We start from the raw sequence: 15384 nt of genomic DNA, 5'->3' as shown, positions 1-15384 counted from the left end.
CAGATCGTCTGTGCCTCCCGAGACAACGTGCGTGAACGGGAGCCCCCCTGCTTGTTGAGGTAATACATGGTAGTAGTATTGTCCGTCTGAACTAGCAGGGAGTTTGTCGTGAAGGAGGGATGGAACGCCTTCAGGGCCAAGTGTACTGCTCTGAGTTCCAAAAAGTTGATGTGGTAAGTCATCTCCGTCTGCGACCATATCCCCTGAATCTGAAGAGGGCCCGAATGCGCTCCCCAGCCCTGGAGAGACGCATCGGTCACTATGGTCTGGACCGGAATATACTTGTGGAAAGGAGTCCCCTTGCAAACATTCTCTGAGGAGCACCACCATTTCAGAGATTGGAGAGCGTGTTGGGACAGATGAATCGTGTCCTCCCAACGCCCCCGCCTCTGGTCCCATTGATCCTCCAGACACTCCTGCAGGGGCCGCATATGCAGACGGGCATTGGGGGTGAGAAAGATGCAGGAAGCCATCGACCCCAGTAAGAAGGACACCGTCCTCACTGTAGGAGAGTGGGCTGAGAGGAGGTGCAGGGCCTTCCCACGGATCGATAAGCGTCTCTCCTCCGAAGGACACACGCTTGCGTTCAAGGTATTGACTGAGGCCCCCAAGTACTGGAGACACTGCACAGGGATCGGCACTGACTTCGACATGTTGATGTGCAGCCCCAGGCGATGCAGCAAGGCAGCTGTCCTGTTGAAGTGACACTGGGCTTCCCGGAACGTGGAAGCCTTGATCAGCCAATCGTCCAGGTATGGATACACAAACACTTTGGTCTTCCGCAAGTGTGCTGCCACCACTGCCATGCACTTGGAGAACGTCCGTGGGGCAGACTTCAGGCCAAACGGGAGTACTGTATACTGGTAATGGTTGTTGCCTACCAGAAACCTCAGGAACTTGCGATGCTTTGGTGCGATCGGCACATGAAAGTAAGCGTCCTGCAGATCCATGGCGCACAGCCAATCTCCTCGATGCAACTGAGGGTAAATCTGATGCAGGGACAACATACGGAACTTTTCTCTGCGGATCCACTTGTTTGCTTGACGCAGATCTAGAATAGGCCTGAACTCGTTCTTGTCCTTTTTTCTGACGAGAAAGAACCTGGAGTAAAGGCCTTTTCCTCTTTGCCTCAAAGGAACAATTTCTATCGCCCTCTTCCTTAACAGAACCTCCGCCTCCCCCTGGAGCTCCCGTACCATGAAGGGAGAGCGCACTGGTGGAATCTGAGGAGGCGGGCTGGTGAAACGAAGACTGTATCCATTGCAAACAATATTCAGCACCCACTTGTCCTGAGTTATTGTCCTCCACTCTGCCAGGTAGAATTGAATACTTCCCCCCCACCGGAGCGGGTAACGGACGAAGGGGAAGTGACCTTTCAGGGCTTCGACCCGGCCGGGCCTTTGTTCCCCGACGAGGATTGATGCTGGCCTCTGCCCCTCTGGCGCTTCTGAAAGGACTGCCTCGGGAACTGTTGTTGTTGTTGCTGGTGCTGTTGTTGGTGACCAGACTGGCACCCTTGACCGCGTTGCTTAGAATAACGCCTGCCATAGGAACGGAATGACTTCTTCTGCTCCTTGGGTCTTTCCAACCCCACGGCCTTCAGGGTTTCTGCTTCGGCCTTCATGCGGGCCATCTCGTCATCCGCATGAGACCCGAACAACGTCGAGCCAGAGAAAGGCAAGTTCGCAATCTTTTGCTGTGCTTCAGGTTTGAGAGAGGTAAGCCTCAGCCAGGAATGTCTCCTCATGTGCACTCCATGACAGTCCCCATGGGCCGCCAGCAACGAGACATCCCCCGCCGCACTGATGATCTGGTTGGAGACCATCATGCCCTCGTTCAGCACCTCCTGGAAGTCCTCCCTTTTGTCCCTAGGCAGGGAGGCAGCAAACTGTTGCAGAGAGTCCCAAAGCGATCGGTCATAGCGACCCAGCAGGGCAGAGGCGCTAGCGGCCTTCATAGTCGTGGCCGACGTAGAGCACATTCTCCTCCCCAAGGAGTCCATCTTGCGGCTCTCCTTATCCGGAGGAGCCGTGGAAGAGGGCGTCGTGGAGTGTTGTTTACGAGCCGCAACCACAATGACAGAGTCCGGGGGAGGGTCCACCCTGAGGAAGGCCGGGTCCGAATCAGGGGCCCTGTACTTCTTCTGCAACCGTGAGGGAGCAGACTTCACCACCGCAGGTGTCAAGAAAACCTCCATGGCTGGTTCCTCCAAACCCGGAACCAAAGGAAGGAGGGGGCGTGACAGGTGAGCCTTGTGCAATGTCTCAAATATCATCGAGGTAGTGGGAACCGGGACTGCTACGGAGATTCCCAATTTCGCCGCCCCCCCGCATCAGCACATCCTGGAAAGTGGCAATATCATCCACCGGCGAGATTCGGGTAGGTGGAGTTTCCGACAGCGAGGGGGAGAGCCGTCCATTGCCAGAAGAGTCCGTATACCTCGTGCCTCTGGAACGAGATCTATACCTCCGTCGTCCATGCCTTGTGTGAGTGGATGACCTGCGTCTACTCCGTGACCTCCGGCGAGATCGAGAGCGTGACCTCTGTCTGCGTGGAGCCTTAGGAACCGCCGGTAGCCGAGGAGACGGCGGAAGCTGAGGCACCGGCGGTGGTGGAGGTGGCGTAGGCCGCTTAGGAGGAGGAGGAGGAGGCGGAGGAGGCGTAGGAGGCTGCGGCTGAGGGAGAGGCTGCGGAGCTCCATCACTCCTTGCAGGGGAACCAGGACCAGCACTGTCCGGACTCCCGTCCACCCTTCCCTTCTTGGCGGGCCTATCCCGTGCTGAAGTAAACAAGGGGGAGCGCCGTCGCCTCCTAGATCCACGACTGGAGATCGTAATCACCGAAGACGTGTTCCCAGATGTCACCGACATCGAACTGATCGTCGACCTCGTACGGCGTCTCCTCGCCGTCCGGCGTCCCCTCGACGTCGACCGGTGGCCCCTCGACGTCGAACGTCGGGTCGACGGAGAGTCTCTCGACGTCGACGGTGAACGACGTCTCCTCGACGCCGATCTCCTTCGCCTCGATGTCGATCTCCTTCGCCTTGACGTCGATCTGTGCCTTGACGTCGATCTGTGCCTCGACGTCGATCTGTGCCTCGACGTCGATCTGTGCCTCGACGTCGATCTGTGCCTCGACGTCGATCTGTGCCTCGACGTCGATCTGTGCCTCGACGTCGATCTGTGCCTCGACGGTGATCTGTGCCTCGACGGCGATCTGTGCCTCGACGGCGACCTGTGCCTCGACGGCGACCTGTGCCTCGACGGCGACCTGTGCCTCGATGGCGACCTGTGCCTCGACGGCGACCTCCTTCGTCTCGACGGCAGTCGCCGGTGTCTTGGCATTTATGTCGTCGGCGTCGATACATCGCGGGGCTCGGTACGACGTCGATGGTGTGTCGACGTCGACCGTGGAATCCTCGACGGCGACCTAGTCCTAGGTCTCGCCGGCCCCTCTCTCGACGTCGAGAACGCCGCGATCCAGAGCCCGGGATCGACTGCGAACACACCGGTGCTTTACCTCTCGCCGTCGACGTCGTCGCCTTCGACGTCGAACGCGATCTACCAGCCGGTAGGCGTCGTTTCTGCTGCTGTTTCTGCCCGGAGGTCCCTCCAGTGGCTGAAGCATGGGCAGAGGAAGGGGAATGAGATCCTCCATGCCCCGAAGTCCCACCTGTCCTCTGCTTCTCCTGTCCCTGGAGGCGAATCTTCTCCCTGTCCCTCAGGGTCCTCTTGGAGAAGGTCTTGCAGATGGCACATGTAGCAGGGACATGTGAGGATGACAAGCAGAGGATACAGACATCATGTGGGTCCGTCTTGGCCTTTTTCCTCCCACACTCAGGGCATTTATCAAATAAAGCCATGCTAAGAGTCGGCAAATTGCACCAAAATGTAGGATGCAGTAAAGAAAGGCTCTAGACGTCGAATGAACACACTATTTATCCAAAAATCCAAAATTTAGTCCAAATATCCACCCAAAAGGGTAGAGCTCAAGCTCCAGGGTCCTGCTAGCAGGAGCCGGAAAAAAGAACTGAAAGTAACTTGCTTTGGCTGTGCATCCTGGGATACCGGGGGTCTCTGGAGAGTTTCTTAAAGGCACGGTATCCCTTTAGCAGACACATAATGACAGCCTATAGGGCTTGTCTGTCCACCCCTTCCTCTCTATTGTTTAAAGGGATTTTGGTGAAGGGAGTGTGATACAATAAAGGAACATGTCAGATGTGAATAAAAATGACATTTAAACTTTATTTTGGCTTTTGTGTTCACTTCAGAGGAAGTGCTGGCCAGTGCAGCCATATTGTTATTAGGCTGTAGTTCGAGGCATGTGGGCTGCTGAATTCATATCTGTGCATAGATTGCCGCCTAGTGTTGGGTCCGGATGTTTGCACGTTGTTGTCCTGGAAGAGTCTTCGAAGTATCCTGAGATAGGTGACTCCTCCCCTGGACCACAGTGCGCATGGGCATCCTCTCCATCCTCGGATTGTTTTTTTTCCGCCATTGGGTTCGGATGTGCTTATCTTGACTCAAGTTAGGGAAAACTTTTTGCAGGCCAAAAGGCCTTTAGTTCGCGTCGGTACTGTTCCCGATCGGTATCGACAGTTACTTGTTAGTCTACTGACTTCAAAACGACTTTTTCGCATCATATCCGACCATCGACCCCACATCGACGATGGATTCGAGGACCCCATTCAAGCGGTGTCCTGTTTGCAATGCGAAATATCCCCATGTCGACGTCCACCCGGTGTGCAACAAATGCCTTTCACCGGATCACGACGAATCCACATGTATGGCCTGTGCCCGATTCCGATCCAAAAAGACGGCACCGGCCCCAACCAACATCTTCAGCGCCGAGGACGAAGATGTGGAAGGCGTGGAGAACCTACCCTCCAGCCCCGCTTCCGAACACGATTCCGGATCGGAAGACATCGAAGAACACCTCTTTCACAGGGAAGAAGCCAACACCGAGGTAGGAGACTACGATGAGGCCTTAGGGGCCGAAGAAAGTAGCTCCGGTGACGAGCAAGGCCTACCCGTACAGACGGAGGATATCCCAGTGCGTCAGTCTATGGCTCCGGTCGAAGGATCGCCTTCGGGCCTTACCCAAGACCTATCCCGCAGTTCTTCGGCCCCGCCCTCTGGCCCGGCCTCGGACATCCAGCGAAAGCCATTAGTACCCAAAACGACTGGTTTCCCTTCCTCGAAACCGAAACCAATAGTCGTATCGGTTCCACAGAAACTGAAACTGACACTGGTCGGATCGAAGCCCACTACACCTTCGACGCCAGCCAAACCCGTCGGCACCGACCGCACCCAACGGGACTTCGGTGCCGAACTCGCAGCAGCCGACGTCGGCGCCGACACACGGAAAAAGGCCATCGGTACCGCCAAACCGCCTCGGCACCCGGCACCGAAACAATCGGCTCCGGCCACGAAGGTCAAAATGGCCGCTGCGTCGCACACCACTTCGAAAGCAGCACCTAAGGCCCAATCATCGACGCCGTCGACAGCTACTACCTCTCCTCGACTCGATGACCCCGTGGCCCCGAAGAAGTCCACGCCTGCCTCTACAGAACCGCTCGGCGCCAAAGAACCGTCGGCGTTCCAGGTGCGACAAGTTGCAGCGTCCTTGCAACGCATCAAAGAAAAGGCAGCCCTCCAGGATACGTCGGGCTCCGAGCCGAAAAAAGCTGAAAAAGCTTCTCCAGCAACACCCAACATCACATTTGGCCTGCCGCCATACACGGCGCCCAAACTGTTTGAAATCAGAACACGTGTCACCCAAACTAGGATCACACCTGCCGAACGCTCTCCTACGGAGACATCACCGTCCCACATCATCGATGCCGACACCGGCAGAATTATGCTCCACAAGCGGAGAATATCTTTCGAGCAAGCTTTGGACTCCTACCGGATCCCGCTAAAGAAAAAGCTGCCAGCGGATTCGGAACCAGTTCTTTACGAACGTCTCCATACCTCTTACCCAGATCCACAGTCCTTCTCTCCGACACCCTCCGAAACCGACGTTTTGGAGGACTACATGTGTGACGACGTCCCCTACCCCAGGGAGATGGACCCTGAAGGCCAACAGGACCCTGATCAGGCTTGGGATGACCCTGTAGACCCGGGTGCAGCTATGGATACACAGGACACGCAGCTATATGGCGCGAAAACGTCTCCCACAGAGGACACTGCCGCATTCAACGCCCTCATTGAACGTGCTGCGGCCAATCATGGTGTGCAACTCCACTCTGACACAATCGAGGACGATTTTCTAATGGATACTTTCGCATCCTCAGAAAGGAATATCAAAACTCTGCCCATGTTGAAGGGTGTCCTCAAACCAGCAAAGGACATTTTCAAAGAACCCACCAGGGCAAGAGTAATAAACCCCAGGATCGACAAGAAATATAAGTCGGCGCCTGGGGACCCTACGTACATTAGAGGCCAGTTGCCTCTGGATTCCATCGTAGTCGCTAATGCTCGCAAACGGGCGCACTCGCAGACAACTGGTGATGCTCCTCCCCCGGACAAAGAGTCCAAGGTGCTAGAGACCTCCGGCAAACGGGTTGCAGCCCAGGCAGCTAACATATGGCGTATTGCCAATACCCAGGCGCTCCTAGCTTGGTACGATCGCGCACACTATGACACATTAGAAACCCTACTCCAACATCTCCCTGACCAATACAAAGAGGGAGCAGAGCTCCTCATCAGGGAGGGACAACTCCTCACGAACGCATCCATTAAGTGTGCACTGGATGCCGCAGATACAGCTGCCAGAGCAATAAACACCAGCGTCATGCTACGACGACACGCCTGGTTACGAATCTCCGGATTCAAACCTGAGGTTCAAAATAACATCCTCAATCAGCCGGTCAACCCCGACTACTTATTCGGACCAGAAGTTGACACCACCCTAGAAAAAATAAAAAAGGACACAGACACTGCAAAGTCCATGGGGGCTCTCCAAACGCAGACCTTTCGGAGTGGCTCCTTTCGTCGCCCCGGAAATAGAGGAGCAGGTAGAGGACAGGGGTCACAGCAAACCTACAACAAGGGCAACACACAAGGTACCTACGATAAAAACACCCGGGGTGGATATCGTGGCTCCAGCACAAAGGGCAGAGGACGCGGATACGGCAATACCAGGTCCTCCCCCAAGAACAAACAGTGACGCCCTCTCCCTTCCTCCCGACCACATAACACCTGTCGGGGGAAGGCTACAAAGGTTCCTGTCCACGTGGAACACCATCACCACGGACAGGTGGGTCAAAGATATTATCAAACACGGTTACTGCCTAGAATTAACCTCCACTCCACCCACAATACCGCCAAAACACCGTCCTATGTCCTCAGAGCACTTAGCGCTATTACAGCAGGAAGTGCTAAGTATGCTGAAAAAAGGCGCAATAGAGGTCGTACCCGTCCACGAGCAAGGTACGGGGGTGTACTCCCTGTACTTCTTAATACCAAAAAAGGACGGGTCACTCAGACCTATACTAGACCTGAGACCCCTCAACCGCTACATTCTCTCAGAGCATTTCCACATGCTCACCCTACAACAAGTCCTCCCGCTGCTCAAACAGGGAGACTTCCTAGCCACGCTAGACCTCAAAGATGCGTATTTCCACATACCCATTCACCCATCACACAGAAAATATCTCAGGTTCACTATTCAAGGGCAGCACTACCAATTCAAGGTTCTTCCCTTCGGCGTGACAACAGCACCCAGAGTTTTCACAAAGTGCCTAGCTACAGTGGCTGCACATCTACGGAGGCAACATATTCACGTCTACCCTTACCTGGACGACTGGCTTGTTCAGGCACAGTCAGCCCAGCAATGTGCCAGCCACATGTCCCGCACCATTCACCTCCTTCACAATCTGGGATTCTCACTAAATTACCCAAAATCACATCTCCAACCAGCACACGTACAACAGTACCTCGGTGCGACCATAGACACTCTGGCAGCCACAGCTCAGCCAAATTTAGTGAGGATCAACAGCATGCAAATGCTGATTTCAAAGTTCACACCCCAACACTCCCTTCCTGCGCGAGTGTTCATGCAGTTGATAGGCATGATGGCCTCCTGCATTTTCATAGTCCCACACGCGAGACTACATATGCGCCCGCTTCAGGAGTGCTTAGCACGTCAATGGAATCAGGCTCACGGGCAACTAAACGACCTAGTGTTGGTGAGCGGTCGGGCATACAACTCTCTGCATTGGTGGAATCCAAAAAACCTTTGCAAGGGCCGACCGTTCCAAGAGCCTGTTCCACAAATAATACTGACGGCGGACGCGTCTCTCCAGGGATGGGGAGCTCATGTACTCAACTACACAGTGCAGGGACTATGGACAATACAACAAAAGAAGATGCACATCAACCTTCTAGAACTGATGGCAGATCTTCCTGGCAATGAAAGCATTCAAGGTACACTTGTGCAACAAAGTCGTGTTGATCCGGACGGACAACATGACTGCCATGTACTACATACAGAAGCAGGGAGGAACACACTCTCCACAGTTGTCTCATCTGGCTCAGAGCATGTGGAAGTGGGCCATTCAAAGGAACATATTCCTCATGGCGGAACACCTCCCGGGCAAGGACAACCAGATGGCGGATCTGCTCAGCAGACACAGCCACCAGATGCACGAGTGGGAGCTACACCCGTCAGTACTCCAACCGTACTTCCAACAGTGGGGTCATCCAGAGATAGACCTATTCGCCACAAACGAAAACGCAAAATGCCAAAGCTTTGCCGCCAGGTTCCCACATCCGCAGTCGCAGGGCAATGCGATATGGATGAACTGGTCCGGCAGATTTGCGTACGCTTTTCCCCCAGCACCACTGATACCGCTGGTGGCACGCAAACTCAGACAACACTCACTAACACTCGTCCTGGTTGCTCCAACATGGGCACGCCAACCATGGTACACCACCTTTCTCGAACTTTCCGTGGTGCCGCATCAAAGGCTGCGGATCAAACCCGCGCATTTGACGCAGAACCATGGAGAGATTCAGCACCCAGATCCGCAACAGCTGAACCTGGCAATCTGGCTCCTGAAGTCCTAGAGTTTGGCTACCTAAACCTGCCACCTGACTGTATGGACATCATTAAGGAAGCTAGAAGACCCACTACCAGAGCTTGCTATGCAGCCAAATGGAAAAGGTTCGTAATTTATTGCAATAACAATGACATTAACCCGCTAGACGCATCCATCCAAAACATAATTTGTTACCTCTTACACCTATACCGATGCAATCTGGCATACACCTCAATACGTGTCCATTTGACCGCAATATCAGCCTATCTCCAGAACAGGCAGCACCTCTCTTTATTCAGAGTGCCTGCCATCAACGCATTCTTGGAAGGACTCAAACGAGTAATTCCTCCAAGCCACCCACCAGCTCCAATGTGGAACCTCAACTTGGTCCTGACACGCCTGATGGGTCCACCCTTCGAACCTCTACACTCATGCGAGATTCAATTCCTCACCTGGAAAGTAGCTTTCCTAGTAGCGATCACTTCGTTGAGGAGAGTTAGTGAACTCCAGGCACTAACCGTTCAAGAGCCATTCATACAGGTTCACGCCAACAGGGTCGTACTACGTACCTACCCCAAATTCATGCCCAAGGTGATATCGCAGTTCCACATAAATCAAACTATTGAACTGCCTGTTTTCTTTCAAAACCCACAAACTGTCGCAGAAAGAGCACTCCATACACTGGATGTAAAGAGAGCCCTCATGTACTATATAGACAGGACTAAAGTCTTTAGGAAAACAAAACAACTTTTCGTTGCCTTTGCCCCACACCACAAAGGTAACGCCATCTCCAAAGCAGGTATAGCCAGATGGATCGTTAAATGTATTCAAATTTGCTATCAAAAAGCTAAACGCACATTAACGATTCCCCCACGAGCCCACTCAACACGTAAGTTAGGGGCCTCCATGGCTTTTGTGGGAAACATTCCTTTGCATGATATATGTAGAGCAGCCACCTGGTCCACTACACATACATTTACCAAACACTATTGTGTAGATGTGCAATCAAAACAGCAGGCAGCTGTAGGACAGGCTGTTCTCAAAACTCTTTTTCAGACCGCTGCAGCTGGCACTGGTAGCCGCCGCTAATAGAAGGTACTGCTATATATTCTATGCACAGATATGAATTCAGCAGCCCACATGCCTCGAACTGAATATGCTACTTACCAGTATGCATCTGTTCTTGGCATGTAGGGCTGCTGACATTCATATCGCCCACCCTCCTCCCCGGCGCCTGTAGCAGCTGCAGCTCTCAGAATTACTGTAAGCATGGTCATCACTTTCTGTATCTACTCCATCACTGCCACAATGGCGCAAAACAATCTGAGGATGGAGAGGATGCCCATGCGCACTGTGGTCCAGGGGAGGAGTCACCTATCTCAGGATACTTCGAAGACTCTTCCAGGACAACAACGTGCAAACATCCGGACCCAACACTAGGCGGCGATCTATGCACAGATATGAATGTCAGCAGCCCTACATGCCAAGAACAGATGCATACTGGTAAGTAGCATATTCATTATTTTGTATGTCTCTTAAGTGTCTTTGCAGGTTTGCAAATGCAGGACAGCTTAAGAGATTTTTTGATTGCTCCGGGGTCCCCGCACACGGGCTGGACTATTCATAGATTATGACTATAACACCCCTACTACAGAACTGGAGTTACAGGTAAGAAACTACTCCTTGCATTACTAGTCTGATGACTGGAATAAATTCAAGCATGTAAATCGATGAAAGGAACCATTGCTGGAGTGGTTTAGTACACGAGAAGGTAATTAGTTGTATTCCATTTTAAGATTTTTCTTGGATTTATAAGATTGTGTTACCTGTTGTCTGACTGGGAAACCCAGAGGTAATAATTCATGCATGTTAGTCTTTGAAAGATAGCATCTCTGGAGAACTGCAGTTACATGTATTTGAGCCAGAGCCATTCATGGTGCTATGGCAAGAGCGGTAAGTGTGTGAAACTGTGAAGAGCACTTATCTCTGGACGAGCGTTCTTTGCTCTCCATGAAACTTCAGTAGTGATGTTCCAAGACCGACCCCATCGCTCAAGAGTAACCACAAGTAGATTGTCTACAATTATTATTTTCAGTTTTATGTCTTTTTGCTATCACAGCTAATCTTTTTATTTTTCCCCCAACAGCTCGTTCGGTAAAGGTGAAGATTAAACTTGGTCGGAAGGAGAAGCCATCTGACCGAGTGAAAAGTAGAAGGCGCACTAGCCGGGGCTGCCGGGCCAAACCAGTGGTCAGCGATGATGATAGTGAGGATGAGCTGGAGCAAGAAGAAGTAAGTAAAGGTCTTTCTGCCAGCACCCAGTATTGGCTGGCTTTAAATAACTGCTCTGCCCCAGGTTATTAATTCAGTGAGCAACTTGCTAAATTAAATGTTGGCTCCTTTAGTCCTCAGGCATTGTCTTCCAACTGTGGGGAATTCAGAAGGTACTGCTCATGTAGGTTTTATGGCACCTTCCAAGTTAAAGAAACTTCCAGTCCTTTTATGAAAGATTTAAGCAGTTTCTCAGTAGTTTTGCTCAGGCTTTAAACCTATTCCTGTTGGAGATATTTCAAACTGCAGATAACTCGATATAGTGTATTCCCCAGGCGCCAGACTGGATCCAGAGATTTATCATAGCAGTGCTCCTGCGTGTCATTAAGTGGCGCTATGTGACTCCAAGTTGGTTCCATACCACACAGAAAAGACAGGTTGATATATACGCGTCTCCTTTGTGGTGCTGTTAGTTCCTTTCTTTCTGTGCCTTTCGATGTGGATCTGGAGCTCCATTCCCACATTTGTCAGTTTTCCGACCGCTTCCAAATCCATACAGGGTGCTAGGTAACAATGTCCTGATCAAAAACGCCAGGATTCAAGTCATGCTGACACTGTAAGAAGCAGATTTCTGTCACGGATCCGCCTGGGGCTTTGTCTCGGGACTCAGAATTGTGTTACATCTGCTGTCTCATGCATCCAAAGTAATTAGAGACCAGAAGACAAATCTGTATATCAGTGATTACAGGAAGTTGTATCAGTCTTCGCATAGATGCCACCCTAAGTCATGCACCCATGCTCTCTCGATTTTAGGGTCTTTGCCATGCTTGTTCCTGCTTTAAGTCTCCCGGTGACTCTAAGGCCAAACATGAGCATAAAAATGGAAAGCGGGACTCAACGCCATCCCAACACTGTCACTCCAAGGAGTGCTTTCTGTCACAGACGGGGACATTGTAGCAGTAAACATACGCAAGTCACTATTTTCCACTGCACCAACCAGGATGAAATTCTGTGGCTCTCTAGTTCAATGCATTACCTAATAGATGCCCCACGTGGAAAGCCTGGACAGACTCCAGTTAGTGCCTTTCCATTTCTGTAGCTTTGAAGAAATTTTAAGATCTTCTTAGAGTTTCTTGTTGCTCAAATAAGTGAAATTTCTGATATTTATATGTTTTTCTTGTGTTCATTGCTTGATTTTTGCTTGCCAAGAAAGTGTCACCCATAGTTGTTGAATGTCACTCATAATTAAATCTAAAATTATGAAAATGTCACACTTAAGCAATCTGAATCCTTGGCAGCTATGGGATAGTCATCTGCATTAAGATCTACTACATACTGTCCAAGAGGTAGCCTCTGAGAGCCCATTCACAAGGACTACCTCTGCATTAGCACGAGGCTGTGACGTGGGCATGAGTTCACAAAGCCCTACTGCAATATGAGAGGCAGGTGCAGTGGGAAGGACACTTTGCCCATTCAGTTCTGCAAGGCTTCTTAGTCTGATTCCACTCCATACAAGCCCTCCACCATGAGGAGGTACTGCTTTGGTATCTATTCCAAGTTGAGGACTCTGTGCCATCAGAGGAACATGTTGCATACTTTTGTTAATGCTCTTCCTTGTGGATACTAGCTGCAGAGTTCTTATTTTCCTCTCACCTCCCTGTTCTGAGGAGTGGGCTCTTTTTAACATCTAAAAATGTCCCAAGTTAGTACTCAGCATACTGAAACCACCAGTTCTCACTCCAGGACTCAGGGCGTGGAAAGTAGAAACTGACATCACTGTGTAGGGATTGCAACTTTATTTGTTTCCCTCATCAGCCAGGATAGCTTGACTCCAGTGGCATGGAGAGCACGGGACCCACGTCTGGGCATACCCGTCCCACTCGGGGTGACAAATGCAAAAAGAACAATTGATGGACAGAATAATGTCATACATTCACCCCAGTACAGAGGTCTGGGCCTAAATCCATAGTTTTTTTTCTCACCATGCCATTCCAGTTTGGACCCAGCCATATGCAAATCAGTCTTGACCCAGCACCCAATGGGAACAGTCCAGCCCGAACTGCCAGGCCAGGTTTTCCCTGGACTGGAAACAAGCATCCTAGGACCGGTTTCGGGATTTCACCCCTCATCAGCAAGGATAGCTTGACTCCAGTGGCATGGAGAGCACAGGGCCCACGTCTAGGCATACCTGTCCCACTCAGGGTGACAAATGCAAAAAGAACAATTGATGGACAGAATACAGAACAATGTCATACATTCACTTCAGTACAGAGGTCTGGGCCAAAATCCATAGTTTTTTGTCTCACCGTGCCATTCCAGTTTGGACCCAGCCATATGCAAATCAGTCTTGACTCTGTGCCCAATGGGAACAGTCCAGCCCAAACTGCCAGGCCAGGTCCTCCCTGGACTGGAAACAAGCATCCTAGGACCGGTTTCAGGGTTTCACCCTCCATCTACCAGGATAGCTTGAATCCAGTGGCACAGTGAGCCCAGGACTCATGTCTGGGCATACCCGGCACACTTAGGGCGAGAAAGCAAAAGACACACACTTGATGGACGGATTGCAGAACAAATCAAAACATTTACCCCCAGTCAAGAGATCTGGGTTAAATCCATCATTCTTTTACTCACCATGCCACCCCAGTTTAGACCTAGCCATGTGCAAATCAATCTTGACCCTGTGCCTCATGGGAACAGTCCAGTCCGAAATGCAAAGCCAGGTCCTCCCTGGACCGGAAACAAGCATCAGTTTCTAAATGCGTGGAAAAAAGGAACTTGCATCAGGAACCGGTGCCAAGAACAGAGCACCACCTGCCAGGGCAGGATCTAGATTAGAACCTGGAGAATATTCAACAAGTGAGCAATCTGCAGGTAGATAGGGTATCCATCAGAACATGGATGTATTGGCTGAGATACTATACTGTGAAGACCAGACACTGAAGAAAAGTCCAATAATAGTATGGCAATGGTTGAGGTTGTGGAAGCAGAAGGCAACAGGAAAGTAGTTACAACAAAAGTAATTACGTTTTCACAGTTGGTACGATTTTTAAAGAATATTTGTAGTTTGCAAAAATCGACACTCTGAAGAAATTTCACAGAAAAACAGTCAATGGTTTCCTATGGGAGAAAATTGAGTTAGTGGTAAGTACGGTCGTAAGTATTTTTCAGGGTCGTGCTGGGCACCAAGATCCAGCACTGGGATCTGTCCTAATAGCAGGTGAGTGTTTTCGTTTTCGTTACTCGGTTGATTTTAGGTGAATATTTTACGTTTTAGAAACTCCACACTTAGAAGAAATTTCAGAAGAAGCCAGTCAATGTTAACCAATGTAGAAAAATTGGGTTATAGGCTTTTGGGTAAGTACTCGACTGGCAGAGTTAAGGTTCTGGGCACAGACTCAGGGGTCTCCCAGGGTCAGCTAAGTACAGTTGTTAAACCCTCAGCGGCACAGGGGCAGCCGGGTGCAGAGTGAGTTAGGCCCATTGTTATCCTATGGGAGGCAGGGGGGGGCCTTGGTTGGTGGCTGCTGACTAGCAGGACACGCGGCTGTGGGAGCTGGGCTCCTGGTCACTTGCTCAGGGCAAATGGGGAAGTAGATAGGTGGAGAGGTTACACTGCCAGGGCCACTCAGGCGGCTGGGTGCAGGGTGCTTTTGAGCTGCTCAATAGATTTCAATGGGAGAGCTCCTGGTTGAACAAAGGCTGCAAGCTCGGGGGCGAAGATTCTTCAGGTGCCACCACCACTTCGAGAGGTAAGTTGGGTAGTTGGAGGATAGCTAGGTAACCAGGAGTTGGGCACATGGGCCCGCAGGGTGCCGGGTGCAGGGTGTGCCTTTTGGTGTTGGGAAATCTTACCCTCTGTTGATCGCGGTTGGGGGGGGGTACCTGGTTCTGAGGCTGCAGGCGTCGTCAGGAGTGTCGAGGTGAGTCCTTGGGTGCCGGATTCGGGGTCACAGTTGCCGGGGGGACGTCCTCTGGGTCTTTGTTCACTCCGGCACAGGCCAGGCTTGGCGGGTGCAGAGTGTGAAGGGTTCGCGGTTCCGGGCTGGTGCCAGGGGTTAGAAGCTGGTTTT

General features: G+C 51.5%; 1 protein-coding gene across 5 annotated transcripts in view; it reads left to right on the top strand.

Annotated features, from left to right (window-relative positions):
• SMARCA4 (SWI/SNF related BAF chromatin remodeling complex subunit ATPase 4) overlaps positions 1-15384 on the top strand; it is a 533682-nt gene that overhangs the window by 467568 nt on the left and 50730 nt on the right. For all 5 annotated transcript variants that reach the window (XM_085600653.1, XM_085600652.1, XM_085600651.1 and 2 more), the window contains exon 33: positions 11190-11335. In XM_085600653.1, coding sequence (XP_085456779.1) covers positions 11190-11335 — 146 coding nt within the window. The remainder of the gene's footprint in view (positions 1-11189; positions 11336-15384) is intronic.

The sequence above is a fragment of the Triturus cristatus genome, chromosome 4_2 (genome assembly GCF_964204655.1).
Source record: "Triturus cristatus chromosome 4_2, aTriCri1.1, whole genome shotgun sequence".
Taxonomy (NCBI): Eukaryota; Metazoa; Chordata; class Amphibia; order Caudata; family Salamandridae; genus Triturus; species Triturus cristatus.
The sequence above is the reverse complement of the archived record's forward strand: the minus strand, read 5'-3'. Positions and strand labels throughout refer to the sequence as shown.